The 27,162-nt window shown below is 44.1% G+C and overlaps 3 protein-coding genes across 8 annotated transcripts in view; 1 reads left to right on the top strand and 2 right to left on the bottom strand.

Annotated features, from left to right (window-relative positions):
* Window positions 1–440: 440 nt before the first annotated feature.
* Window positions 441–5,104, bottom strand: LOC119181866 (uncharacterized). The gene has a single exon (XM_075875057.1). The coding sequence runs from the start codon at window positions 4,674–4,676 to the stop codon at window positions 522–524; it is 4,155 nt and encodes a 1,384-aa protein (XP_075731172.1). The 5' UTR covers window positions 4,677–5,104; the 3' UTR covers window positions 441–521.
* Window positions 5,105–5,500: 396 nt separating this feature from the next.
* On the top strand, window positions 5,501–18,405 carry LOC119181867 (PMS1 protein homolog 1). Its single transcript, XM_037433108.2, has 13 exons — window positions 5,501–6,009; window positions 7,073–7,358; window positions 8,066–8,200; window positions 8,562–8,710; window positions 9,833–9,958; window positions 10,921–11,070; window positions 11,664–12,131; window positions 13,686–13,872; window positions 14,518–14,644; window positions 15,069–15,206; window positions 16,520–16,720; window positions 17,275–17,405; window positions 17,987–18,405. Exons 1-13 carry the CDS (start codon window positions 5,869–5,871, stop codon window positions 18,319–18,321), a joined length of 2,574 nt encoding a protein of 857 aa, XP_037289005.2. The 5' UTR covers window positions 5,501–5,868; the 3' UTR covers window positions 18,322–18,405.
* Window positions 18,406–19,535: 1,130 nt separating this feature from the next.
* Klp31E (kinesin-like protein 31E) overlaps window positions 19,536–27,162 on the bottom strand; it is a 96,616-nt gene continuing 88,989 nt past the window's right edge. For 5 of the 6 annotated variants that reach the window (XM_037432324.2, XM_037432326.2, XM_075875048.1 and 2 more), the window contains 4 exons: window positions 25,489–25,609; window positions 24,802–24,972; window positions 22,662–22,870; window positions 19,536–21,667 (listed from right to left, as the gene is read on the bottom strand). In XM_037432324.2, the coding sequence (XP_037288221.2) occupies window positions 21,559–21,667; window positions 22,662–22,870; window positions 24,802–24,972; window positions 25,489–25,609 (610 nt within the window). In that variant the 3' untranslated portion in view covers window positions 19,536–21,558. The remainder of the gene's footprint in view (window positions 21,668–22,661; window positions 22,871–24,801; window positions 24,973–25,488; window positions 25,610–27,162) is intronic. The other variant, XM_037432325.2, reaches the window with a different exon arrangement.

The following is a 27,162-nucleotide window of genomic DNA, read 5'->3' as shown; positions in this document are numbered from 1 at the left end:
ACGCGTGGACAAGTAGCGGCCTGCCGCGGCTATCTTGGTAATTTGATTTTTCGGTCACAGACGCAGACGACTTTTCGCTCACAACCAACGGGGCCATCGCCGGGTTTTCTGCGACACGAGCTCTTTAACGCTATCGCGTTAAAAAGCTTTCTTTTTGGTGTTCTTAGTGAAACTCAAATAAAACTGCGCGGCTGAAGAAACACAAGTAGAAGTAGTTGACAGGACGTCTTGTCAACTTCTACTTTTTGCGTTTCGTCACCCGCGCAGTTTAATTTCAGTTTCAACGCCAACACCGAAACCATTCTTAAGATACTCTACAGATCTTCACTATGATTACGCCAAATGCGCAGCTATGTTAAGTAGCCAATTTATTCGACACCGTGTTTATTTCACCACTCCTATAGGTGGGCTGAGGGAAAAAATGGATGCTCGAGTCGGTAGAAGAGCGACAAGAATGACCTGTATTTGCATGCACATAAAAGCAAACGAGAACGGCAGACTGTGATGATGATTTACAATGGTTATACGGCTTCATCTGCACAAGAGGCCGGGCTGAACGTCGCGGGCGCTGACGCATGCATGGGCGTTGACGCAGGCATGGGCGATGGCCAATCGTAGTGTGCCGATGCCTCTGATAACGACGGAGCCGGGGTCGATGAATGGTCCAGTGCGGGAGCACTCGAAACAAAGTCACTGCTAGAGTTGTCATACATTTGACTAGTAGGTTGGGGAAAGAAGAACTGGGGCGCGCCTTGCGTGGTAGCCGGTTGATCTAAAACCGCCGCCGACATCAAGGAACCGTCACCAGACGCCTTATTACTGTCTGCGTCACCATGGTCTGCGTTAAGCAGATCCACATAGCGCCGGCGCGAAGAGCGCTGCTTGCTCAAGTGATACCGGCTCTGTCCTTGCCCGTTGCTGTACGAATTCAGCTGGCCTCCAAAACTAGAGTCCGTAGGTGGCGGAGCCACCAGCTGACTCGTTTCGCCCGGGGGAGCATTTTTGTCTACCCAACACTTTCTTTCTTCGTCCCACACAATGCAGGGGTCAGTGTCGTCTGGAAGAATGATCTGGTTGGGTTGCTTCGGGGTCAGCTTCTCAAAGATGGCCTCCAGCCAGCTCTTCCTGGCGGCCTCTCGTGAGTTATCAGTCGCCTGTCTGGCAGGTCCTGGCGTTAACTGTGAGTTCCCCGACTGAAGATGCGTGGTTACAGGCCGTGTAATGCTGCTGACGTCACTAATGCAACCCTGGGTCGAAGTTACGGGGCGTTGCGAATGACTTGAAGCTGGAGCACTGTAGTAGTAAAATCGAGCGGAATTCATTCCGGGAGGCGAAGATGGCGGCGGTCGAGAATCTTCAAGCGGCGACTTGTCCTCTACTTCGACTTGTGACTTGGGGCTGAGAGGGCACGTGGCTGCGAAGTGGTGCTCGTCTGAAGGCTGTGGTGCTGCCGACAAGTGAGGCAGTGGTGATTCGCTGAATTCGACAGTTTGTCGAGGTGTCTCATTGTATGAAAAAACGACCGGCATTTGAATTTGAGACGCGTCAATGGCAGAACACTCTTCCGTAAACGGGTTCTGCTGTTCTGTTGGTGGCGAAACACAATTGCATGCCGAGGTGTCCTTGTAAGCGCTGAAATATTCTTCTGGTTGCCGCAGAGCATAATCATCTTCGTCGCATGCGAAAAAGTCCGAACCACTCGAAAAGATTGGGTGACTTTGAAAACCGCTGTCTGAACTCAGTATCTCAGCCATGAGCCTTATTTCTTCGCTGTCTAAGTCATAAAGTGTGCTGTTGTCTCCGACCAGGGGCATCACCTCATTCTCAGCTACTCTAGGATGCTTTGAAGTTATTTGGGCAAGGACATCCAACCAAGGAGCTTCGTCGATCTTCCGCAGCTCTGTCTGCTCTAGGCTCAATTTTGGCACGTGGTACTTCAGCCTGTTCGCCAGCTCCAACGTTTGCGCCGCTAGCTGCTCCGACACGCAATCCTGCGCCATTGCCACTGCCAGAACCTCGCAATAGCGAAGCGCCTCTTCAACAAAACCGTACTCGGCGAGTCGCGTGGCGTGGAGAAGCTTGTACTCCTGCAAGTGAGGAAGGGCGTAGCTTGGGTCCGACAGGGAACGGGCGTACTCATAAATCTCGGTGCAGTGAATTGCTTCATTGGACGCAAATCTGCGAAACGGGAGCGTCCGGTGATCGGCTCCGAGCAACACGATCTTGCTGGATTTGAGAGAATACGATCCAAACTCGACGTGGGCGACCAGGTAGCAGAAATGGGCCGCCGCCAAGCAGCCGTAACTGGCTAAAGCGTCGCCGAGGGTGGTGACGTTTCGGGCATCCGCTTCCGGACTTCCCGATGCGTTGGAGAGGATCATAGCCAGATGATGCCTCCAGTCGCCCCATTTCAAAGAGGCAACCAGAGAGGCGGCGGCGGGCTGCCGTCCAGACAGGTGCTCGTACAGCGTACGTAGAGGGTCATTCGGGGACAGAGCGTTGGTGAAGCGAGTCATCATGGCTGCGTGAGTTTTGGCGTCCATCCTAGAGGCCAACGAAAGAGCGTGGCCCCAGAGGCCGTGCTCCACAGCCCACTCCAAAGCACACTTCTTGCGTCCGAAGAACAGATACTCGCGGAACTTGGCAATCGAGTAACTAGTGGTGGTGGTTCGGAGCTGGCTGCCGTCACACACCACGATGTCCTCGTCAAAAGAGGAGCCGGTACAAACGCCGGAGCTCCTGGATGAAACATCCGCGTCTCCATCGCACGTTGGCCGGGAACACAGCACGGAAGGCGTCGGCTGCAGCGTTTCGTAATCCCTAACGAGAAGCTCCGCAATCTCGGTGCCCGAAACCAGCCCGTTTTGTCTGAGCATGAGCACAAGCAGCTCCCAGAGTAGAACGTGAGACGACCTGTCGGGTAAGTCGTGGATTCTAGCAAATGACGCGATCTTGTTCTTGCAGTAGTGGATCACGTCTTCCTTGCGTGTTTCGAATCTAATCAACGGTCCTGGAAACGCCTCAAGTTCGCGAAAGTCGGGGTCTTTCTGCAACATGGGCGTGAGGCTGTGAAGTTCGACGAGCTGTGGCAGCGTATTCCCGCTAACGGTGGGAACCAGCTTCACCAGGCCATTGGCGCCGAAGAAACTTACAACAGGGTGCGGTCGCGGGAACTTGAACATTTCTTGAAGCCGGGGTTCGTCTTTCCGGGTAACGTTGGCGGCTAAATTCTGGCTATTGGGCGGCCGCGCATCGGCGGGCAATGGACCGGCGCTTTCAGTCTTCCAGTCATTTAACTGAGCAGTGCTGTAGGCTAGACTGGAATAGAACGCGTCCACTTGATGCTTGTAGGCTGGGTTGGTCCAGTACAACGAATCATAGTACGCGCCTACGGACTGTGAACGTGAAGCGTAGCCGTAATGGCTGTAGCCGTCGCATCTTCTCCCGGAATCCACGCGGTTGTAGTCAGAGGACATGTCAGTGCAACTTCGGTAGTTGAAGACACCGGCAGACCTGTCAAAGCCTCGGAATTCCGAATGGCTGCTAAAATTGTTACCTACTCGCGAGTCCCAAGAGTAAGTGCTTGGCTCGCGTCTGAGGTAGGTTGGCTCTGTCCACCGTTCTTGTTCACACATAGAGGGTTCCGCTGAAGTTCCGTGCAATCGTCGGCAGTTGTCATTGGAGCGGTAGTCACGCCAGTCGCCAGCATGGACCAACCGATGTGGTTTCTCTCGTTCTTCAGGACTTGCTCCCATCGAACGCTGAGCTGGGATTTTGTAGAAATGGTCAGGCTCATAATCCAGTCGCAATTTCTCGCCGTGATACGAACTCCGGTCATCGTAGGTGTCGAATCTCCACTGCACCTTCTCGTAGTCGTGATGTACGTTTCCCGCCGTTCTGTCCTCCTTGTGTCGTCGTCTCCCGCCTTTTTTCGAGTACTGGTCGCAGTACTTTTCCGAAGAAACTCTCCGATCATCTAGATGATTCGACTGCCTGTCTCTCTTGAGTGTCTCGCTTTCCTCGCAGACTCCGCTTCTCTGCAGGCGACCACCAAAGCTAGAACTGTCGCAACTCTTGTAATTTATGATTTCCTCGCCTTCTCGGTCGAAGGCTGGTTTCCAGTCTCGACGCTCTTCATGCTTCTTGCCGCGCCCTGCGTCCGTGGAAATTTTGCAGGTCCTGGTACGCCGGTAATGAGATTGCTCTTCGCCGTGTTCTGCCATCGGCGTTCCGCGTTCCCGTGAGCGCAACTCGCTGACATGTGCATCGCGCTTGAGGTGCGTCACAGCGACGCGACTGCGGTCGGCATCGTGGTCGGGATGGTCACTCGAATGCGATACGGCATTAGACCGCGATGTCAACGGAGAGCCTGTAGCGTCCTTCCGGACACTTGTTTTCGGGACAGCAGGCGAGTCATCGCCCATGGCGTTGCGTCCAGCAGGCTCGGTCCTGGCCGACAGCGTCGTTTGGGACTCTGGCCAGGCGAAGTCCGGCACGGACGTGACCGTGTCAAGCGAAGATAACGAAGCACGAGCAGTTTCACTTTCTTGATGCTGCTCCCACCCATCACGGCGCCGGCTCATCGGTGCGGGCGTCGCCACGTTCGGCGCTCGATTCCGGCGTTGCCTGCGTGACACTACAACATGGTCTTCGAAGCCACCGGTGTCAGTCACCATCACGGGCACATTTACCCGAAGCTGGATGGGCGGCGAATATCGCACCACTTCAACAGTCTGGGCTTTTGTGGAACGTGCCCGTGAGGCGGGCCGGTTGTGCGAGTCGGATGGCGCAGCTGGAGCCAGGTTCACGACGGCACTGCGCGCCGAACAAAGTCAGTGGTCGGGGTCGATGGGGCGCCCACAACAGCTGAATGAGTGTTGACGGTGGCGTGCGTTACAACGCACTTGCAGCGTCGTAGATGACGCGAAGATGTACGGCAGGTTCGGCCACCGTCATGACCCGCGAGATGACCTCGGCGCTCGGCGACGAGGCGCCGGCGACGTGAAAGACGTCAGCAGATCCTTGCTTCTTCATCTTTTCGTCCAGTCGAACAACTTTCTGAGTGCGCGTGGTCCACGTGGCGCGTGTGCCGCCAAGCGCCCGAAAGTTTCTTCTTCGACCGTGCAAATTACCATTTCCTTTTCTTACTGGTGCCAAATCGTTCACATGATTTCTAAAGTATAATTTGTAGTATTAAGTGTTAATCTAATCGTTCCTACAAAATTGTAAGGCTTGTGATAAGAAGCGTGCACTCAGCTCATTTCGATCGATATGCACACGTGGCAGTTTTCGCGTTTCATGTTCCGTGAACGTGAGTGATACGTTTAAAATATGCCTGAACTTTAGTTAATGAGAAAGAAACAATATTAATTATGGTAAAAAAGGAATAACTAACCAAACTTCATGTACTCACTGCTTGGTTAGTTGGATTTGCCGCTACACGCGATGTTACGCATGACTTGGACTGCTTTACGGAGTCAATCCAATCCGATCCTCAACGTAGAAAAAAAGCGGCAAATGCGCTAGCTAGTCGCGAGGCACTTTCGGTACTTCTGCAAGCTTACGATGACATACGACGTTCACGGAAACATCCCAAAGCGAGCTTGACAAACGATTACGATTTGTCATATAACAGTGACCATTCGTAATGAAATTAGGGCGATGTTAACTACGTTATGCATCCGTGCGGTCGTGGTCTGCTGTTAGCAGACGACTGGCTTTCGCATGGTACGATGCTAAGCATTGCACATCAGTTTGTGTTGTGTCGGCAAAATATTGAGCACGAAGGCCGTGGGCAGTACTTTGTACTAGTTAATCAGCAAGATAATTCGTAGAGGCCGCTCGAAACGCTCGCCTAAAGTCCAAAAAATGAAGAGTCTTCAGAAGCTAGACTCTTGCACCGCGAGGCTCTTACACAGCAGTCAGTCAATCGCCTCAGTTAGCAGCATTGTGAAAGAAATCGTGGAAAACTCACTCGATGCGGGTGCCACGAACGTCGTCGTCAAACTGGTGAGTTTCTTTGACAGCGACAACGCACACAATTTCGGCGGGAGAGCAAAATGTCACTAGCGCTTCACGTTGATGCCACCACGCGGTGGTCGCTGATGTTAGTATGACTGCATCGCGCAAGTTATTAAAATTGGTTCACCGCAAATGGTTGAACTGAAGCATTTTGACGCCTTATTGGCTTTGACAGCAAACGATGATCACCAGCGGCATGTCACAGCAAATGGCGTGATGCGACAGTCGATCGAAAAATTTCCGTCATAACATTTGTTGCAGCGGTATAAATAGCTTTCTGTCGAATGACAATGTATTAAACCATGGCGAAGCACACATTTGATCAGCGTTGTTACAGACGAGCGTTAATTAACCCGCATTAGGAGCCTGTGTGCTTGTGTGTGAAAAAAAAAACAAAAAACAGTCATGTAAGATGAACAGAAAAAGAGGTGGTGATGCTGTCGCTCCTGTGCAAGATTGTAGGTCGATAGCAAGATTGCTCAGAGCAATATTTGCTCTACATGCATGCATCGTGGTCAAGGTGTGGCAGTCATGTCCAAAAAGCATCTAAAGTTGTCGGTTGGATTTGAAAAAGAGAGTCACAGTGACTGCCTGTTAATCACTGATCTGTATGATAGTATCTGCAGTGGCACTCATTTTAAACTGCCTGGACGGGTTAATTTGTTGTCTCTGCTTCACATGCCTGTAAACGTTCGTAAAGTGTGCGAACTTAGGAAAAAGACAATACGAAAGAAGGCACTCCTGAAGCATATACAGTTCAATATATGTATTAACCTATAATAGGAAGCCAGCATGCCTGTGTGCAAAAAGAAAGGAAAAATTAAATAAGGTGAACGAAAAAATAAGTGAGAAGAAATAGCTGCTAATGTATTTGCTACTTTGCAGCATTGTAACTTGACGAAAATGCTTGTGCTCCGTCATTTTTTCATGTCTCTTCTGTTGTGTTGTTCTTATCCTAATTTTAAGCAGTTCACAACTGTTTACTAAAATGCACAAACTAGCTTCTCAAGGTCCAGTTCCATCACGTATTCCTCCTTCCCCGTCTTGGCAGGTTGATTATGGACTTGACAGAATCGAAGTGATTGATAATGGCCACGGTGTTGGAGAAGATGACCTGCCACTTGTCGTACTTGCCGGCTACACGTCGAAGATAAGCAAGTCAGAAGATCTTCTGTCCCTCACCACCTATGGATTTCGTGGACAGGCACTCGCAGCCATTGCTGCTGTGTCCAGAGTCACTGTCGCCAGCGGACCCCAAAACGGCGAACAAGGGCTGGCATTGTGCTTCGACACACAGGGAAACATTGTGTCGCGAAAGGCCTTGCCTTGGAATGGAGGTGAAGCTCTACTAATTGTACTTTTTGGCTGAAGATAAACCAGGCATAGAGTGTTATTAGTGGAGGATCAAAAGGCAGAGCTTCTTGGGGGTGCACCCATTAGAAAAATTTTAATCTAAGGGATACAGAGACTCGTCTTGTATTTGAAATACAGATTTCCGTACCATATCTTTTCCTACAGTCAAGTAGCACTGTTCACAGTTTGTGGAGATGTACACGTTGATGTGTAATTGATTTGTTGCGGGGCCATAAAATTCGTCTGTAACTCATGCAGCTAAAAGTCTTTATGGCTACCCTAATATAGAAGCCGAAAATTTAATTAATATATTGTCAGTCTATTTAAAAAGATGGAAATTCTTGGGACAAGGGGTGTGATTGGATCCAACGCTTAAAAAAGTGGACTTTTATTTTTCAAAGCTGAAACTGGTTGCAAGAGTTGCAGCCTTGAAGAAGGCAAGTGCTTTTTTTTAAGTATTGGCACCAGTATGCCTCGTGTTACAAGAATTTCAAGATTCCATCTTACCCTGAACTGCTATTAGTCTATCCGAAGTTACACATGTCGAATATTTTTGAGGGAACCCACTTTGTAAATGTAGATGGCAGCGTCCATGCTGCATCTGAATTCGTTAGCATGTATTGCTTTGTGATTAACGCTGCTTTAACAGCAATTCTGAAACTAAGTGCTTTGTTTGCTGCACCTTCTTCAGGAATGCGAGTGACCATTGAAGACATCTTCAAGAACATCCCAGTGCGAAGGAAGCATATGGAAAATATGAAGGCAAAATCAGCGCAACTTAAGAAAGTTCAAAATTTTCTTTATGCTATGGCCATCGCTTGCCCTGGTAAGTTAAATAAAATGAACACTGCATTGAGAGGTAGTGCAGGGAATTTTATTTCCGTACTTAATAGCCCAGTTTACCCCTTGGTAGGTTAGCCTATCTTTTTGACATGTTATAAAAACCTGCTGTGGTATATACATATAAACCACAAATAAGTAGTATAAAACACATTATATCAAACTTGAGCCAGTACTGTTAAAGGTGTTTGGTTATCTCTTCATTTATTTGCAAGATTTCTTTTAAGTAGGTCACATTTTCATATCTATAGCCCCCTTTGTTTTCTTCTTTTTTTTAAGCAACCATTAGTAACCACACATTAGGTTCCTGGTGAAATTCGTTTCTCGACTCATCTTTTTCGCCACAGGTGTGGGCCTCAGTCTACACCATAACAAAAGCCTCATCTGGACGAAGGTGCCCGTGAAAACCATGCGGGAGGCCATCGGCCAGGTGTACGGCATCAGTACACTGCAGATGTTGCACTACAGCGAAGCGCACGACGACAACTCTGGCACTGTAAGTGGCAGGAATAAAGACCTGTTGGACTATGTTGTTTAACTGAAACTGAAGGTTATTGGGGAAACTCATTTGTGAATGCTGTAAAATATGCACTGAGTGTTCCTGCATTCTTTTTGTTTTGAGAGTGTTGTATTACGTGGGAGCAAAGACATTTTGATGATTTGTGGGGTTTAACGTCCCAAAAGCAAAGACATTTTTAAGGAAGCAAAGCCATGCCTTCAAAAACCTTTGAAGCACTACGCTTGCAGTGAGCGCATGTGTAAGCTTGTGCAAATATTCAAATGCCTAGAATATAGGAACAAACATTACAGTATTGCAATTCGCTTCGATTCGAATTTAAATTATCAGAAATTTCAAAGTATTTGAAATGAGCGAATAAATGTGTATTAGTCCGCATGTAACCCTGTAAAAGTCGTCTCACTACTGTGGAGGGGTACTATGTCGTGAAAACATCTATCCAGGGGAAATCTGCATGGCAGCAAAGCTTGTCACATCGGCTTATATGAACTAACTACAGTAAATTTTTAAATTCAACATATTGTACTCATTATTACTTGCATTGTATGAAAACTCGAATCTTGCTGCTTTTAAAAGTTACGTTCACTTTGTTTGAACCAAAAAGAATGGCATTTCCACGGGTCTTTAAAATAATTTGTACAGATTAGTTGGGTCATGATATATATGCCCATTTTTCTTTATAATATGTAATACATATTATTCCATTCAAAATTGTTTGATGGAATCACTATTCTCTTCCAGTTCACTTTGAACCTAAAGCTCACTATTCGCCCCAAGCCCTCATATGAGGAAATAAAAAAAAATACACACATCCATAAATACACTGGCAACCATTTCTTATCTCTCCTTCTCACACATCAGTCAATTGAAATGAGTGTGCATTGGGTGATCGTAACAAATGTTCATCTGTAGGGCTCCATATTGTAAAGTGCAGACCACGGGTGTAGCCCTCTCCAATCACGAGTTCATCTTCTGCAAGAGCTTAACTGCTTCATAGTGATCTACTTGGTACTTCAGCGTGAGCTCTTATTAAATACTACTGTGGCATTTTCAGCCTTCAGCAGGGTCTTTTTATTCTCTGGTTTTTTATTTGTTTTGCAGACTATAAAGCTGTTTGTTCCTGACATTTCGATCAGGGACAAAGAAAAACTTCCCACCTGTTCTGAGCCAGAGAAGAGCATACTGTTAGTCAATGGGAGGCCTGTGAGGATCAAGGAGATGATGCAGGTATTGGCACTTGTGACTCAAACAATTTTCATACTGGTGTCTTACCAGGCTGTGTCTGAGGCAAAGTGAATGAAGTTATCGCTGGCAGAGTACTGTGCTTTTTCATCATAGAAGCCCTTGAGGTGCTAAAAAAGCAATTCATTAGTACATATGTTCTTTTAGTGGATCGTTAAAATAACAGTGCAAAAGACTGCGCACGCACAGGGACAAGCGAGTGCTGTGTGTTAGTCCGTTGTCTTTTGCACTATTATTTTCATGATCATGAATAACCAACTGGCCCGAGTCAATGCCGTTGTGTACTTTAGTGGAGTTCGTAATATGCTTTCGTAAATGTTGATTCATTTAATGATGTCTTAGATACTGTTTTCTGTGGCGTAGACCGTAATTTGCATCACTTGTGGGCAACATTTTTATGACAACTTGTGGAACACACCAAGATAGCATCTAGCCCGTTCGCTTCCTGTCTTTTGCCAGTGTTCGCTTGCCACTGCTTACACATTGGTTGCTCTTTCATCAAAACTACAGTCCTCTATCATGTCCACAAATTATGCCAATTTCATTTTACTAATATATCATTATATTTATGCTACTAACAATAAATCCTAATAGCTGATCTCTGGAGTTTAAATTAATGGTTAGTATTAGTGGTATAAAAAAATTTGTGTCTGTATTAACAAGTTCTGGTCTGCAAAAGAAAATGACTTTCTTAAAAACATGTATGTCCCTTCATGTTATTATCTTCAAGCAACTGTTCTAGAGTTGTAGGTAGCCAAGATTTTTATGTCTGGTGGGCTTTGCGCAATATTGCTGTACATAGCTCATTTCTTGAATTCTCAGTTGCACTTGTCATCTCGACTCCTCGTGGTGCTCAAGTGTTCGCATTTTAGGAAGTTGCAGTTCTTGCACGTAAGCGTTGTGAACTGTCAGACAGGCAATGAATCTTGTGCTCTCTACCTTCACAGTTGCTACACAACGAGTTTTCTTTGGCGATCGGAGCAGAGGATGGAAGTTCGACGAAACATCCCGTTTCTGTCGCCTCAATCGATGTTCCACCAAGTGAGCTTGATGTGAACTTGGAGCCGGACAAGACTGCTGTTGTATTCACTAAGAAGGTCAGCCAGAGAGACTTTATATCAGGAAAAGAAACTTATTAGCATTTAAGTCAAGATTGATAACCGAGATGTATTATTCTTGAGTATTTTTTGGTAACTATGTTGCAGCTTTATATACATGCACTGTGAGCAGTAACATCTTTAAGAAACAGCCAGAGGTTTTTTTTTTCATGCTGCGATTTGCTTTTAATCATGCTCAATAAGACAACGTAATTTTAATGTCAATGTTCATTATATTGATGTTTAAATTCAGTTTGCAGAAAACCTGAAAATGTGCTTTTGCAAGGCAACAAGTGGGCTCAATAAATTGTCGGTATCTGCAAATATATCATTCTCTATGCTTGTGAGTTTAGTCTGTGAAAGCCACGGTGTATGAAACTTGGGCCATCATTGCACCACTATTACCAAAACAAGGTGCTAAAAGGACTAAGTTGTGGCAGTGTTCGTTTGAAAGAAGAGTCTGTTACAATCTGATAGTGCACCATGGTGTAATTGTAATCACCAAGCAATCCTATAGATGTGTTATGCTTAGAAAGAGGCTACATTGAAAACAATTTCATAACATTGTTGTGATCTTGTCTCTTTTTAAACAGGACACAGTGTTTGAGCTTTTTGAAGGTTTAGTCAGAAAAGCGTTCAGCAGTGCACCTGCAAAAGACGTTGGTGACGATGCCGTTGAAGGCGGTGTTGCGAGAGCACAGCTTCCTTTGAACGATTCAGAAGATCGAAATCGACAGGACCTAGGAGCAGCAGATGACTTGGATCGACTGTTCGAGGACTTTGTCATGCCAAACGATGCCTGTGAGGACTTGGAATGCCTGATAAGCAAAAATCTCCCTGTCACTCCTGATGGTAACAAGGAGAATGTGGTGGCACTTGCTGAAAAGGCAGCAGTTCCTCCTGATGAGACCACTGCACTGCGCAAGGACCTGCCGGAAGTATTATCGGAGAAAATTTCGACACCTTCAAAAAACGTTACGGCACCTCGACCTGTGCCTGAAAGGCAAGCGTCACTCTGGTCTCTTGGTATCCTCCAAAATACACAAGGGAGAACAGTGGCGGTAAGCAAATAATTTGTAGTCTGATGTTCTTTTTACTGTGCCTTGTGCCTAGTCCACTAACTGTGTTTACTATAATCAGCAAGTTCATGCCTGAGAATTTAGCCTGCCTAATGGTGACAGTCTTGGATGGGAACATGCTAACTTTGCATGGCTGGTTCTTTATAACCACATACGAGTTTCAATGGGAACTGTTTACACTTATTGCTCCATAAGACATACTGAATGGCACATATTTTAAGAAACATAAATAATTGGTTGAATTTGACATCCCAAAACTACCATATGATTATGAGAAATGCCATAATGGAAGGCTCCGGAAACTTCGACCACCTAGAGTTCTTTAACGTGCACCTAAATCCAAGCACACGGGCTTCAATCATTATAGCCTCCATCGAAAATGCGGTTGCAGCAGTTGAAATTTGATCCCACGTCATGTGGGTCAGCAGCTGAGTGCCTTAGCCATTAGACCACCATGGCGGGTGCATTCTTCAAGAAAGGCTGCACTGCTACCATGTTGGTGTGTGGCATTGCAGACAGAGTAGTCTAACAATCGTGCTAGCTTGGCAAACCAAAGCACTGGAGTAGTTAAAATTGAGACGGAATCGAATGTGCATTTCAATAGAACCGAAACATAAAGAGTAATAAAAAAATAACAGCAATTGTATGCCACATTTACAATAGTAGAGGGATATTCAACTAGCAATGTGTCAGATCAATTTCATCAGTCGCATCTTGAAACGTCTACATTGTTTGCATTTTAATAGTGGTTGCTGTCACAACAACGTGTATGCTTTAAAGGGTCCCTGCAACGCTTTTTAACGCTTCCTATTGGTAGCCGAGGCTTCTGGGAGCCTGTGGGCCAAACATTTCCGTACAGCAAAAAAACTAGAGTTCACTATTTATTCTCATTTTCAGCTAGAAATTGATCCCTCTTATCTCAACAAATGATGCCATAAACCCAAACAACAATGCCATAAATCAAAGTCCATAGCCATTAACTGATTTGAGCATCGCGAACTACATAATTACCATAGGATAGCGTGGCATGCCAGTGCGCTTGCTCAAAATCCCACTAAATGTAAACCATGCATTCAAGGAGGAAAAGAAAAACGAAAGTGCTTAAAGTCCTAATGCTTGCACGCCGCAAGATTTTTTCCCCGTGCCATGCCTCCCTGCTTAGCTTTCAGCGTGCTTCTTTTTTCAGCATGCTATTTTAATGAAGCCATTAAAAGACCACTTACTTGGAAAAGTGTAGCAGGGCCCCTCCAATTACTAGTTTAACGACAAGCCATAAGCTTACAACTTGTGCCATATGCATGACTTTCATTAGTTGTAGTGCTATTAATCTCCAATACATGTCTTTAAAAATGCCACTTTGGCCTATAGCACCTGCTTGGAAAGCAGTTACTGCAGTTTGTGCAAGAATGAAATCGCTGCACAGTATACATTAGGATCTTGCCAACGCAAGCCGCAACAATTTCACATCCATGTTTGCGGGCTTTGACTCAGTGACGCATTTGAGTGACGAGGCTCATTGAAAGGAATCTCTTGCAGGAGCCCACGAGAGTGGGAGGCATTGCAGAGAAGAGGCCCATGATCAGTCCGCTGAAAAACAGGACGCCTAGCAAGAAAATGCGCACACCCGCAAAGCCGTCGGGAGTTCAGAGCTGGCTCAAAGGCTTGCTGGGCTCTCAGAAGCGCTCGGCCAAGGAAGTATACTGCGCTCGTCGGAAAAAAGAGAGTGAGTGTTGCACGTGTATATTGTGATTCTCATAACATGCTCATGCAAACATAGAGAAATGTGAAAATTTGCACGAGTGTCCAAAATGCATGCGAAGATTTCGGGAAATGATGTGACTGCGGTTAAACAAGGAATGCCACCGGTGACATTGCTCCAGCCAGGGCTTGTCTGGATGGCACTGGTTGTTACGTATGTTCATATGGCATACTTGGTTGAACCCTCCAGCCCCAGATGCTGTAAAATCCGAAGACTTCTTAATAGATGAACCAGGTTTTAAGAACAATATGCCTGAAAAAATATAGCAGTGCATCTCAATACTGCCGTTTATTCTAGTGAAGACAAAGAAAGGTCACAGTGCCATGTGCCATGCCTCTTTTTTTTTCTTATAGTGCACTGGGTTCACTACTTTTAACACATGCCTCAAAAGAAAGCAAGAGTTACATGTAGCACATTGGACGTGTTATCCGAATGTTGTAGGTGTGGTCCATACCTGTGTCGAGTTTTTTTTTTTTTTTTGATACACTTAGATTGCATTCCACTTATTTCCTAATTACTATTCTACATATAAAAGTTATAGCTTTATGTCACAGGTTTGTAATATAAATAACTTGCTACTTTCTGCTTGGCTGCCCATTTTCTGTCCAGTCCTGTCACAGGTTCCTGATATGCCACTAATGGAGCTCAGTGAGCTTCTTGAAGAAGGCTGGACTTCATTAACACCCGATGAAAAGCAGCAGTATGAAAAACAGGCTGGAAAATCTCCGATGGAATGGTAAGTGTTGCTTGCAAAAGCATATCAATTAAATTCTGTGATGAATTCTAATAAAGCAGATTAATGGACATGCTGGAAAAAAACTTGACTCTAACTTCAGCTGATGTGAGTTTGAGACCCCTTGCGTAAATGATTGGTGCCCACACTAAGTTAATAAAGAGCTAATATATATCTTGAATAACTGGTGCCACTTGTTCTCACTTCCAGTACTTTCAAATGCAATACGTTGCACGGGTGTTGTGGGAGGATTGAGAGAGCCTTGCGTTCCTCAGCCCTCAGCTGTGCATTTATGATGGTATATTACAAATGATGCATGCTTGAGATGTTTACTTTATATAAATATAACTGACTGATGTTCATGATAAAATATGTTTTGTTTTTTTGAGGTGCATCTAGTAAATACCATCCCACTTCCTTGTTTCAGCAACAAGTTGCCAAGTATGCCACAGCAGGCGAAGGAAAGCGCTCTACCAAAGCAGTCTGCATCAAACTGGAAGAAAGTGGAGCTGCAGTTCTCCATGCAAAGCATTAAGGAGCACTTTGAGGGCTATTGCCAGCTAAGGTGCTTTTCTCCTTGCTTGCCATGTTTTGTGCTACTGTCTAAATTAGGTGGATGTCAACTCCTGCATTTTATACCTTACATTTGATACTCTAGCATTTGGTACATGCTAGAAGTTGGTAACTCAAACCTCATTAAGTTGCATCTTACATAAAAATAAGTTTGTTATATTCAAAAATTCATTATACAGGTACGATTCCTACACAGTGCCTATTGCTAGAATATTTTTCATTTACTTTGTTATAACCAGTATTTCGTTATATCCATGTTTGTTATACCGAGTTTGAGTTTATTAGTTGATGCTACGCCATCTGTAGTCTATTCTTTTTCTGTTGCTTGTTACTGTTACACTGGCATCATAAAATACGACCTAGCCCAAACTGCCACTTTATACAATTTGCATGAGTATTGAGAAACTTGCTCCCTTGAACCCATTATAGCTGCTTTAATGAGACTTTCAATTAATTTCACTCTGGCTGCTTGCCTTTGAAATCATCAAACTACATGCAAGCTTTGAGGGGTGCTACAGAGGGGTCCAAGCTGATCCTGGCCCAACGAGGCGATTCAATCTAGTTCCAATCTTTAAAAAAAAAATTACATTCACTTCTAATGGCACACAGAAGTCACAGCTCGAAGTTGCTAAACGCGTTTACTATCAAGATATCAATATTTAGAGGTTACTTTGGCTCGGCACTATATGAACACGTGCCTTCAATAGGCAGCATTCCTGGTCCTGCACCAAAATAGCGTACTCGCCACATTGTGAGGAACACTTAAGTCATCTGCAGTCTGACAAAGGTGACCACATTTCTGAATATGACCACTCGAGGATATCAGCTCAGATTGTCTGATATACTCAGGGCAGGCAGGCACAGGCAGCTGGAGCCCTCACAAACTTTGAAACAGTGAACAACAAAAAAAATCTTTACTTTCTGGGACCTGCAGTTGAAGAGAGCCCCAGTAGTGGGCAAATGCGAGCCATGGGTGTAGGTCCAAAGACCCTCGTCTTTTGCGTCTGTGTGCGCTGCCAGCGCCTCCATAATACACTCATTCCTCATTATAACAAAGGCATTGTGCATGAAAATGAGTTTGTTATATCCGAGAATTTGTTACAAAGGTATGCTCTTAACACTATATTCATTGCAATCACATTCTTAATTTACTTCTTTATAACCGATATTCTGTTATAGCTGGGTTCATTAGATGGAGGTTTCAGTGTAATAAGGCTGGTATCGCATGTTAGAAGATACTTGTAACTGAAATGAAATGTTAGTGTGTATAGAGTACCACCATGAGCCCGAGCCGATTTTTTTCAGCCAACAGCCGCTCAGCCTAGAGACTACACTCGTGGGACCACTTCGTGGATGTCCCACTGATGCTTGGGTTGTCTGGCACAAGGCCAAGCTTTGCACATTGAACACTGCCCGCCTACGTGAAGCGATCATATTCAAGAGGCTTCTGGCTTCCTATCCCATTTCATCGGAGGAAGCCGATCCCATTATAACTGTAACACCTATGTAAGCATTGCCACTTGATCAAAGTTTCTAATAACTTTGCCGACTAGTGTGTACTCCTGTTCTATGAAGAGTCAGTATTTAAAGGAACATGCACATAAAAACAATGGATGCAAATTACGTATGTCGAACAGGTGTTGGTGCTAGCTGGGTACTTGTTAAGGACCAAATGCTACAGGTTTATGCCTCGAATTCATGCAAAATTTACTTATGTATTTCATGCTCCCCTGCTTGTTTGCATTCTGTCTGATTAATTCTTCTGCGGCATTGAAAGCGTGACAAACTTGTAACACAAATGACAAACAAATAGAATGGATTCATATATAAAAGTTGAGTACCAGTGAAGAAATTAAATGCATGACAATTAGGTTACCTGTACCACGGTAAGCGCTTTTTTGCTTTTGCGTGTAAAAAGCTGAGAAACCAGTGTTGGCGACCTATTGCACCATTTCTTTAGCTTGCATACATTCTTTTGGAACTTTTCTCTCATGCAACAACCACAATTCAGAATTTTCCGCGAATTTTCATAAATACTGAATTGTTTTCTCCTAAATCAGCATACTTAGGAGTGACCTGCTGTGGAACACATTGCTTGGTATGAAGAACGAGACCAGAGACACATCTGGAATCCTGTACGTGACAGACCCGCTTCTCACTTTCAATGGCTTCCACTTGAGAATCTTACCAGGTGCGTAGACACTAGTGTCACTCGTTTATTTCTCAGCATTTGTTGTAAAGATTCATAGGCTGCCTTATTATCACTGTTCCATGAAAGATGTATACAGTCTGGAAATGTCACTAAAGCATCGTGTAACTCGCACATACAAAATATTGTCTCATGTTCAGTTACAGTGGAAACAGAGCATACAGGAATTTTATCAGCTTGGAGACCATAGTTAGGTCTTTAGATTGATGGGATAACCAGCACATTAACCACTGCCTAAAGAAAGCCACATATTAGTAAACAGAAATATCTTATTTGATATCTCATCTTGAAGCATGAAAATGGTGGAGTCTCCAAGATCAGACACAATTACAAAAGGACAATTTTTGTTTGCAAGTACATTCGTTTAAGATGCATGCCTTTAAACCCGCCGTACTCATCACCCCCAGTCACTCCTCGCATTTATGAGCCATGAATACTCAATTTGTTTCAAGTGGTAAAAATGTCCGTGTTGTCACTAATGTAGCTTATTAACCTTAATAATATCCCACCAAGCTTATTAAGCAGTTTTAGTTCTGTGCTGTACATTGCCCGGTTACACGCAGGTGGTAGTAAAGCAGAAATCGTTAAGCTGCCCAAGGACCAGGCATTATCCGAGATGGTGGAAATCCTGAAGCTTGCCTCGTCGTGTCCGTCGGCGACTGTGGCCACCTGTCGGCTGCCCAGGACTGTGGCTTTGCTCAGAGACGAAGCCACACGAATGGTTCGCAACATGCCACCAAAAATGTTGCGCGACGAACTTGAAGAACTGTTGGCCGGGCAACAAGACTTGCTGCAAGAGCTGTGTGTGCACAACCGGCCAATATGCACGCACTTCTTCGACATGAGCACAAGCTTTGGCCACGTATCTGAAGACATGTCGTCACAAGTCACCCTTTGAAAAGAAACACAAGTTTTCTGAAACTTTGCCTTCTATTGACGTAGTTTTGATTTCCTTATAAACTTGAGGATGGCAACAGTAAAATGCTTCAATTCTGCAGTGTTAAGCTCCCTGGCGGCAGCATTTGCCAAGGTAATATCTATATAAAGCTTCCTGGCACGTTCAAAGAGCCAGGTGGAAATCAGCCACGTGTTTTCATACTTTCTCAGCAATTTCGTGCCCGCTCTGGGAGCTTCACACTTCCAAATATGTAACCGGTGAATCGGGAACATACAAGTGATGAAGCTAAGTAAAGCATCCACAAACAAACAATAAAGCATGCTCATACACTGTTAACTCCGTGGTATGAAGCAGCAGTAGAAGCCTTGCATATGCAATATTTACAAGACCCGGCTGTGTTCACTAGTGCACTATGTGTACATATGTAAACCGTAAAAACGAGAAAAAATAGTAGTGTTACAGCATTTATTTCCACTGCCTGCAACAATTGCAGCAGTGTATTGGGTATTTTGTATATTTTAGCCAAAAATAAATTCTCTATATTCTCTTGGTCTTACGTGGCCCTCAAACAAGTCTCCTCCTTAACTGCATTGCTCAATTATTAAAAATTTGCTGCACGATGCTAATATGTAGATTGTATTCAAGAGCTGAATCTAGCTGCAGTCTCCCGAATTTTCATGCAGCCAGAATAGCAGGTATATACACAATATAACAATTGTTGGGGTTTAAGGTCCCAAAACCACCATACGATTCTGAGAGAGGCCGTAGTGGAGGATTCCGGAAATTTTGACCGAAATTGAGGCGCACGGGCGTCGAGCATTTTTACCTCAATTGAAAATGCGGCTGTGATTCGATCCCACGACTTGCGGGTAAGCAGCCGTGTGCCTTAGCCACTAGAACACCGCGGTGTGGCATGAGCTTTGCTCCAATGTGAATATTTCATCCCTCTAATGGAACGTAGGTGCTTCTTAAATGCCAAAAACTGTTGTTTTGGCACTTGCGAGTTAGAAAAATTGCGCAGTACTAGTGCAGCTAAGAAATGTAGTCCGACAGCTATTGACGGCCATTCTTGGAAGCTTCATTCAAACCGATACCCCAGGAATTAACTTGATTATAAGAACAGACCAGTGTATTGCTATGCAATAACAAGAGAGTGTCAGGATAACACTATACATCGTGTGCCGCCACCTGTGAATACAATACAATATTCGGAATCGCTGAATGGACTTTGCAGTCCTACATTCTTTATTAGCCTACTTACACTTTGTACATGAACAGAACCTGCAGCACAGGAATGTTGGCAGAGGCAGAACACATTCGAAGTCTTTAGAGTCGTCAAACAGATATTACACCAGCAGGTACTACAAGGAGGCTAAGACGTCACAGTTTGTAAATATAACATGGAAACACTTTTATTCGGAATAAAAAAAGTGTAAATGGCTACACGCAGAAATATATTGCTCAATAAATAGCTCATCCACGAAAATAAAATATGCACGTCTGGAATGTATCACTGAAATTTCATCCTAAGCTGGCGTTCGCTTGCGGCCACAAGCTTTTGCTATGTCAGACATTCCTTCACAGTTTGGAAAAACCTACTACTTTCTCTAGCATTCAAGCAGCCACTTTCATGAAATGTTCAAAGGGTTTGCACATACACACAATGTGCATAACCTTTCCTAGTATGAGATTACTTCTTGCAGCCTAGTAAGCACAACACAAACATGACATTAATAAATTAAGGATAGCTGAAATATATATAAATAGTCGTGAGGTTGCAAGACGATGAAATTCATAAATAGGTTTTGATTAGAATAATCCTAAGAGAAGTGGAGGGCTTCCACATTCAAATAGCCAACTCGAACCGGTTTGGAACTAAGGCCTATGAATCGGCCATTCGTTGAAATGAAACTCGTTAAAACACCCTGAGGCAGCCAAGAACAGCTTTGGTGAATGTCACAGTCAACTAAAAGCTTTCTCTCCACGTCCTTAAAAAAAAACATCAAGCACTTAAATAAGAAATTTATTAAATTGTATATTAAAAGCTCTTATAAATAGATGAAAGACTAGGGGCAGTCAAAATGCACTCGTGGAAGTGGAAGAAAAAAATGTTACAAGGGGCCGCCTCAGAAATTTTGATTTGGAATGGTTGGAGTGAAAAAAAATGAAAAACACTTAAGAACAACAGGGCGTGCTGCCGTCACAATAGCATCATTGTCACAACGATAGTCCACTTTGATCACAGCACGGGCTGCGGTGCGAGCAGTTTCAGTCGCACGTGGAGGTAGAGCGAGCGTCTGGCGTATTCGCACAGTTGGACGCTAGTAGTCGGGAAGGTCTGGAGAGATTTCTAGGCTGTTCCGCACTTGCCAAACCCGCACGGTGTTGTCGCTGCTCAGCGTCGATGAGAACAGCAAATCGACGAAAGTGGCAAGCACGGGACGGGGAGGAGGTGGCAGGGTTGGAAAGGAAGCACATTGTTGAGGTTAAACATGCTGGCAGGACTGCAACGGCAAAACTAAAAACAAACTGAGAAGACTGGAGGGCCACTTTCTTCCACAATAAAGGAAACTCAAACTAAATTAACAGTGAAGTTTGGGGTATATGCAAATGCTTGAAAAAATGTTGAAAGTAAGGATAATACCAAAGAAATAAATGCTCATACAACAAACATTTTACAGTGCAAGAAGCCAAAAAAAAAAAAAACCGATATGCTGGGCATATAAGGAGTTCGAACGGGCATATAAGGAGTGCTGCCATGGGAACAGTTGAACAAGCTTTTCCTATTTTGCCACTGTTTACAATGTATGTAGCTACGGTTTTGAGAAATTTGACTCCTATGGTTTATAGCCTTAAAATATATTGCTATGCTTGCATAATGCTTAGGAACAATAGAAATTTGATTTATGCTGTGCGTCTTTTATCGCCTATTCATTTTGAAAAGAGATACTAATATAACAGCAAAGAGAGCTTATTTCACTACAACGGTGAACTGGATTGTAAATTGGATTTGACAAGATACCACGCAAATGTGCAGAATTTTTTTAACCAGTTTATGCACATAATGAACAAAATAATGCACATTATACAACCAAAATCAAGGATTGTTAATCTGCAACAGTGAAAAATTAAACAGAACTGGTGCAGGTTGGCCACTTCATGCGGGATGTACAGGCGAAAGTAAACTGGGACAGGAAGTGGTAGTTATTGTTAGGCGGCCCGTGGACCGCTGGCCACCTATCCTGTCCCAGGCCCAAACTTGGTGCTGTTGCCCTCGGCATCTTCGGAGCACATCTCGGCTTCAAGATAGTAGCCCGGTGTTCGCCATATCTTAATGTCGCTGTTGCTGCAAAGTTGCATACACCACAGAGTGGAAGCCACATTGAACAGCGACAATAATCTGAACCTGAGAAATTATTTTCAGTGCAACTGACCACATTTTAAAAAAATCTGAAAAGAAAAATTTGGCGCTGTCTTCAGATAGCATAACTGTACACAACATGGTTTAAGGTGCATTCCCCGGTATGCAGCTGCTTCTAAATGAGAAAGGCTATGTCCACACGAAAGCTATATATACTATAAACATTTCATTTAGGGTCATGTAGAGTACATGCAGGCATGGAATGTTATTTTAGTTTTTACTCCAGTGATCACTAAGCAAACTGATGGCGAAGTCAAAGTGCATAAACAATGGCAACTGTGCTTTCACAGAGTCAATGCATGCCTGCACTGTATAGGTGCTGCCATCGTTCGAAAGAATATGGACGCCTGTGATAGCGCTCTGCAGACCACGACCACTGGTGAAGGCTTGCAGAGCAAATGTAACAAACTGTCAGTACAGCATGTGGTACGGTGCTGCTGCAATAAATAGATTTCTCAGCCACTCGCTCTCCAGTCGATGGACTGTAACAAAGATGTGAGGATGCTCCACTGATTGCCCAGAATGTGCACGCAAAAAGTCTTTGGCACGCAGCAGTGGTGGCATTCCAAGTGTCAACGCGAGCTCTTGAGGAACCGTTCAGTAATGGCTGCAGCTGCACACGTGCTACCAATTCTTTTCCGAGCAGCACGAGCGAACCATTTTGGAAAGTAACCTAGAATCGGGACATCCGAAATTCACACCTGATCTTGTACACTGGTATGATCAATGACACAATGTGCCCTGTTACAACAGTACCTACATTGCACAAGCTGGGTAGTAACTTTTCAAATTATAGCTCATTATTAAGCCAATTAGGATGAAAACATTAAAGTGCCTGAACTGCAAGGCAAGCAGAGGGACAAACTAAGAGATAAAAGGATTTCGACTGACCAATATAACAAACCACGTGGATTCTTACCTGGACGCCGTGAAGACACAGGACGAGTTTGTGGCAATGGCGTTGATGGTGGAGCCGTGCGCCTTAAGCTCGCCAACAAGCGAGCAGTTTTCAGTGTTCCACATTTTCAGCAGGCCATCGCGACAGCCGCTCAGCAACACAGGTGGGGCACTACTACTGTGCATGATTGCGAGTGCGCAGATCCAATTCTTGTGGGCTTGGTTCAGCGACTGCAAAAGAATTGGGAAGAAGTCATCTATCTTTACAGGCTCCACAAGTAATCTGCTTGAAACTGTCTCGACATCTTTCTCGACATATTTGTCTCGACATCAGAACTTTACTATCTTTGCACCAATATATGCGCGCATTTTAAGTGATTAGAACTTGTTTGACATGTCAAAGTGAAAAGGAAAAATCCGTACATTGCCACCAAAAAGCCCTGTTCAAATTCTCCTCAATCCCTGGGCACCCAATTGGGTGACATTGTTTTAAAAGCCACAGACCATCACAATTCGACATCTGCATATCCAAATTAGTCTTGGCAATATAAGAATGAGTTGCTTTCGCGAAGCTCTGAGAGTTGGTGCCGTGCGTCTAGTCATATTCACAAAACAAACGAACGAAAATTGCAGAATGCTGCACAATCGCTTGGCTGCATCTTAATGTTAAGCGGCTGCTCTTCTTATTTGTAACTTGAACGGCAACGTATATAGCACATTCCTTTAAATGTGGACGCCCTGTAGACCATATTGAAAGTCATTTCGGCCCGATATTTTTGTTGCACTCAGTCTTAGAGACTTCAAAAGATCAAGAGTACGCAAATGGGTACCAGCACAATTTAAGGCAACCATTCAATTTTTTGGAGTCATAATTTTTCTGCGTTTTTTTTTAAAGGCAGGAAATCAAATAATACAATTTTGAAAAAGCTTTCTTCATTGGTGCATTCTTGGGACTGAGGAGAGTATACTTAAATTTGCAGGCCCAACAACGTTTCAGCCAACTGACACCTACTTACCTATGTACACACATTCGTGGAGGAAATCAGTCTTTCAGGTATTTCTGTGCTGCCTTCTCTCTCTGCTGGGGGCAGGACAATCGATATCGCCAGAACAGAAGCCTCGCGTGAAGATATGTTTCGAGACTACCACCAATAAATGGGTGCATGAGTCATAGCATCATGAAAAGGCGGACTATGACAGTGCAAGCAAATATACACTCGTGGGAAAGACATCCCGTCATAACTGTTGCACAAAGCCAGTGATGTCAGGCAAGAAAATTCGCGTCCACATTTTTTTTTCACTTTTTAACGCAGGTGCAGCAGGACGTTTTAAAATATTCAGATTGGTGCCCTGCTGCACAGTCATTATAAATTTGCTTTCTTGTAAGGCATTCATGCTCTCCGCAAAGCATTAACTAATGCCAAAAGAGAAACTGCAACCCACACAGAGCTGCATAGGTACATGAAAATGAGTGTTTGCATTCGAGGAGAGTGGCAAGCAGCTGTGCTATTTGTGCAATAACTGCAGCAATGGATATAGCATGTCAAGGCCAAATGGAATGACATTATAAGCCACAAAAAGCCTTGCTAGTCATAAATAAGGCTTTCAAATATAGTACCTTGATATTACTGCTCACAAAGGAAAAAGACCATGATTCACCTCCATAAAGACAGCTCCACGTACTACTGCAGGTTTGATTTACCACCACTACTGCTCAGGCAAGCAAATCATTATCAAGTACTCAAGTGTGTGGCATAATTGGAGATTATTAGCAGAAAAATATTGTAATATGATAACCATTAAGTGCACAGACTAAGCAAACGCTCGTTAAAAAAAAAATTTTGCCGGTTACCAGCCCCGCTGTTTTGAGACCAGCTAGAGAGTTGATCATGTTACCGAGGAAGTTTGGCTTATTCAGACATGTATACACGCACAAAACTTGTCATGAGCACGAAATTAGGAAAAAGGGAACAGGCAAGTTTTCTTAGCCTGCCATCATGTTTGTGCAGTCGTGAACTGCAGTTCATAGTAATACCAAGGCTTGCCAAGAGCAGCCTCAGTAGTATGTGCCGATTGCGTCATCTTACAAATTTAGATTACTGAACTTTAATTCAAGCCTGCCTTCAATCTTTGAACTGAAGCAAACAGTGGGTAGTGCATACCGTGATGTGGCATCGATTGGCAAGGTCCCACTTCTTGATGCACCTGTCGCGTGATCCAGAGAAGAGGTACTCATTATAGACAGCAAGGCTCTGGATGCCGTCGTAGTGGGGTGGCTCCAGGTTTACCTTGGGGGTGAAGACCCCACTCCCACTCTCGGGGATTTCAAACACCTGCAAAGCACGGGACACAGCGAGATTAACCATGCTAATGTACTACAAATAAGAACTTTCTTAGGCAAGTGTCACATTGAAAACTTGCTGCGCTGTCAAAATGGTGTCAAGCACAGTGCGAATGCATATGAAGTTTATCCAGAAATTACCCGGTGATTACTGGTACGAGGCTCCTTGTGCCAGTAGATTGCGACACCACACCATACACATTTCGGGCACTGAACGCATGTTTATGATGCAAAGAAATTGGCTTGCACATGATACAGACTAACACAATGCTGTAAACATACCTAGGCAGACTTATGCACAAATTGCCAGAAAAAGACATGAAATAAGCTTTTAAACATGCAGTTACATTGAGAAGTCCATTTTCTGCATGTCGCCCATATGTAAAACAGCACGACGAAAAATTGGAAAGTGCCACTTAATGAACAAGTTACAATAAGAGAAAGTGCCTCCTGATGAACAAGTTACAGTAAGAAAAGAAAGGAATTTGTCACTGAGCGTGTTGCTAACCTTAATGTAGTGGTCCTTGGAGCCTGTGATGACGAGGCTGGATTCATTATCCACTTCATCCACTGCCATACACATCACCGCTGCCTGGTGTCCACCTGCCAGCTTGCCAACACAGGCAAATCTGGAGATGCAAAGAAAGAAAAAAAAGCTTTGAAAATGGTTTATGCGCAGCAGAACCTTGACTTGTTCGTTACACCCCACGATTTGAAGCATCAGCACTACAATTCTGATAGCGTCACGAGTCAAGGCTTTTAATTATGCGTGTTTCCGTATTTACTCGCATAATCTTTGCACTCACATAATTCTCACACCTGCCACATTGCCCAATAAAAATACGATTTTTTTTTTCCACGAGTAATTGCCGCACCCCTGGAAATTGCAGCCGTAATGTAATCTGCTCCTTTCAACCACTAATGATGATAGCACACGACAGCCTGCCACCATCTTTTATGCATACTATTAACACACAAAGCCTCAATCGAATCCACGCCAAGCCAAAGTGGCAAGTGCGCGTTGCGTCATATTAGTGTACATCGTGTTTGTTCTGTGGTTATGCATTGGGGCAATACGGAACATACACAGTCGCTTCCAAGTTGAAAGTGATCATGCACTAAACAACAGCAACAGGACCACAGTAGCCACTTTAGAGTCAACGAGATTTGTGTTCACAACAAGCGACAGCAGCATGGGTAGCTGAAAGCCACCAAGACGTGCTGGGCCTTCTAGGAGTTTAAGACAGGGATGGATAAAAAAAACCAATTCGTCCGAATGTAACTGCAGATGACTCTGTGTTAGATGGCCATTATCTCAACGTTGACGTCATACGCTATCTTTTGCGAGCTCCCGTTGAGTTACGAAAGTTAACGCTATGCCCGCAACACCCTCAAGCTTTGCGTACAATATTCTAAAGCTCTGTACTATTTGCTTGCAGCTTTTGTGTCACAAATTAATCTTACCTTGTGTTGAACCTGTGGTTTTATTGTTAAGGTAAGTCTTGATTAGTACTTCTCAAAGCTTGTATAGTTGCTAGAGTGAGAATCCTGATTGATTTTTTTTTATTCCCCCCCGCTTCATGCGTTTCAACAGAAAAATTTCCTCATGCAATTCTTGCACCCCTAAACTTTTCATCGGTTTTCTGCAAAAAGAGTGCGAGAATTGTGCGACTTGAAACTGTACGTCCCGAAACTGTATTGCATATGAAAAGTAGCAGTGTATCAATAACCTGGTACTGCTTATCTGGCATCTAGATTGCCTACATGATGTCGCTACGGAACACTAACACATTAAGTCTACTTTGGCAGTGGAGGAGACGTTCAGTAGTTGATGATTATTCTTTGTTATAGCCCGGCCTGTGAAATAAGGAGTCACGAGTGCGCAAATGAAGAAAAGAGTTCATCCCATATCACTATTCCATCTTGAGCCTGCACATTTTCTGCAATATACAAAGCCGTGTAGCTTAAAGTGCTTGAACAGATTTCATGCAAGTGCCAGATGAAGATTAAATTATAGACTTGAATCACACTAAATACTATAGTAAAGTATTTAACGCATTTGAAATACAGTCAGACTGCCAGGCAATGGTAGCTAGCAATGGTAGGTTTAGATTGTTCACCCCTTTCTGTGGTTGCCCGAAAAACATTGAGCCATTAGGTACACAATAGATCACTCTTTAAC

Source organism: Rhipicephalus microplus, chromosome 10 (assembly GCF_043290135.1).
Source record: "Rhipicephalus microplus isolate Deutch F79 chromosome 10, USDA_Rmic, whole genome shotgun sequence".
In the NCBI taxonomy this organism is placed as follows: domain Eukaryota; kingdom Metazoa; phylum Arthropoda; class Arachnida; order Ixodida; family Ixodidae; genus Rhipicephalus; species Rhipicephalus microplus.
This window is presented reverse-complemented; position numbering and strand designations above follow the sequence as displayed.

Coding starts and splice junctions, on each gene's coding strand:
- LOC119181866 (XM_075875057.1), bottom strand. CDS start 4,676: ATGGTGACTGACACCGGTGGCTTCGAAGACCATGTTGTAGTGTCACGC.
- LOC119181867 (XM_037433108.2), top strand. CDS start 5,869: ATGAAGAGTCTTCAGAAGCTAGACTCTTGCACCGCGAGGCTCTTACAC. Junction 12,132..13,685: donor CACAAGGGAGAACAGTGGCG/GTAAGCAAATAA, acceptor AATCTCTTGCAG/GAGCCCACGAGAGTGGGAGG. Junction 15,207..16,519: donor GAGGGCTATTGCCAGCTAAG/GTGCTTTTCTCC, acceptor GATTTTTTTCAG/CCAACAGCCGCTCAGCCTAG.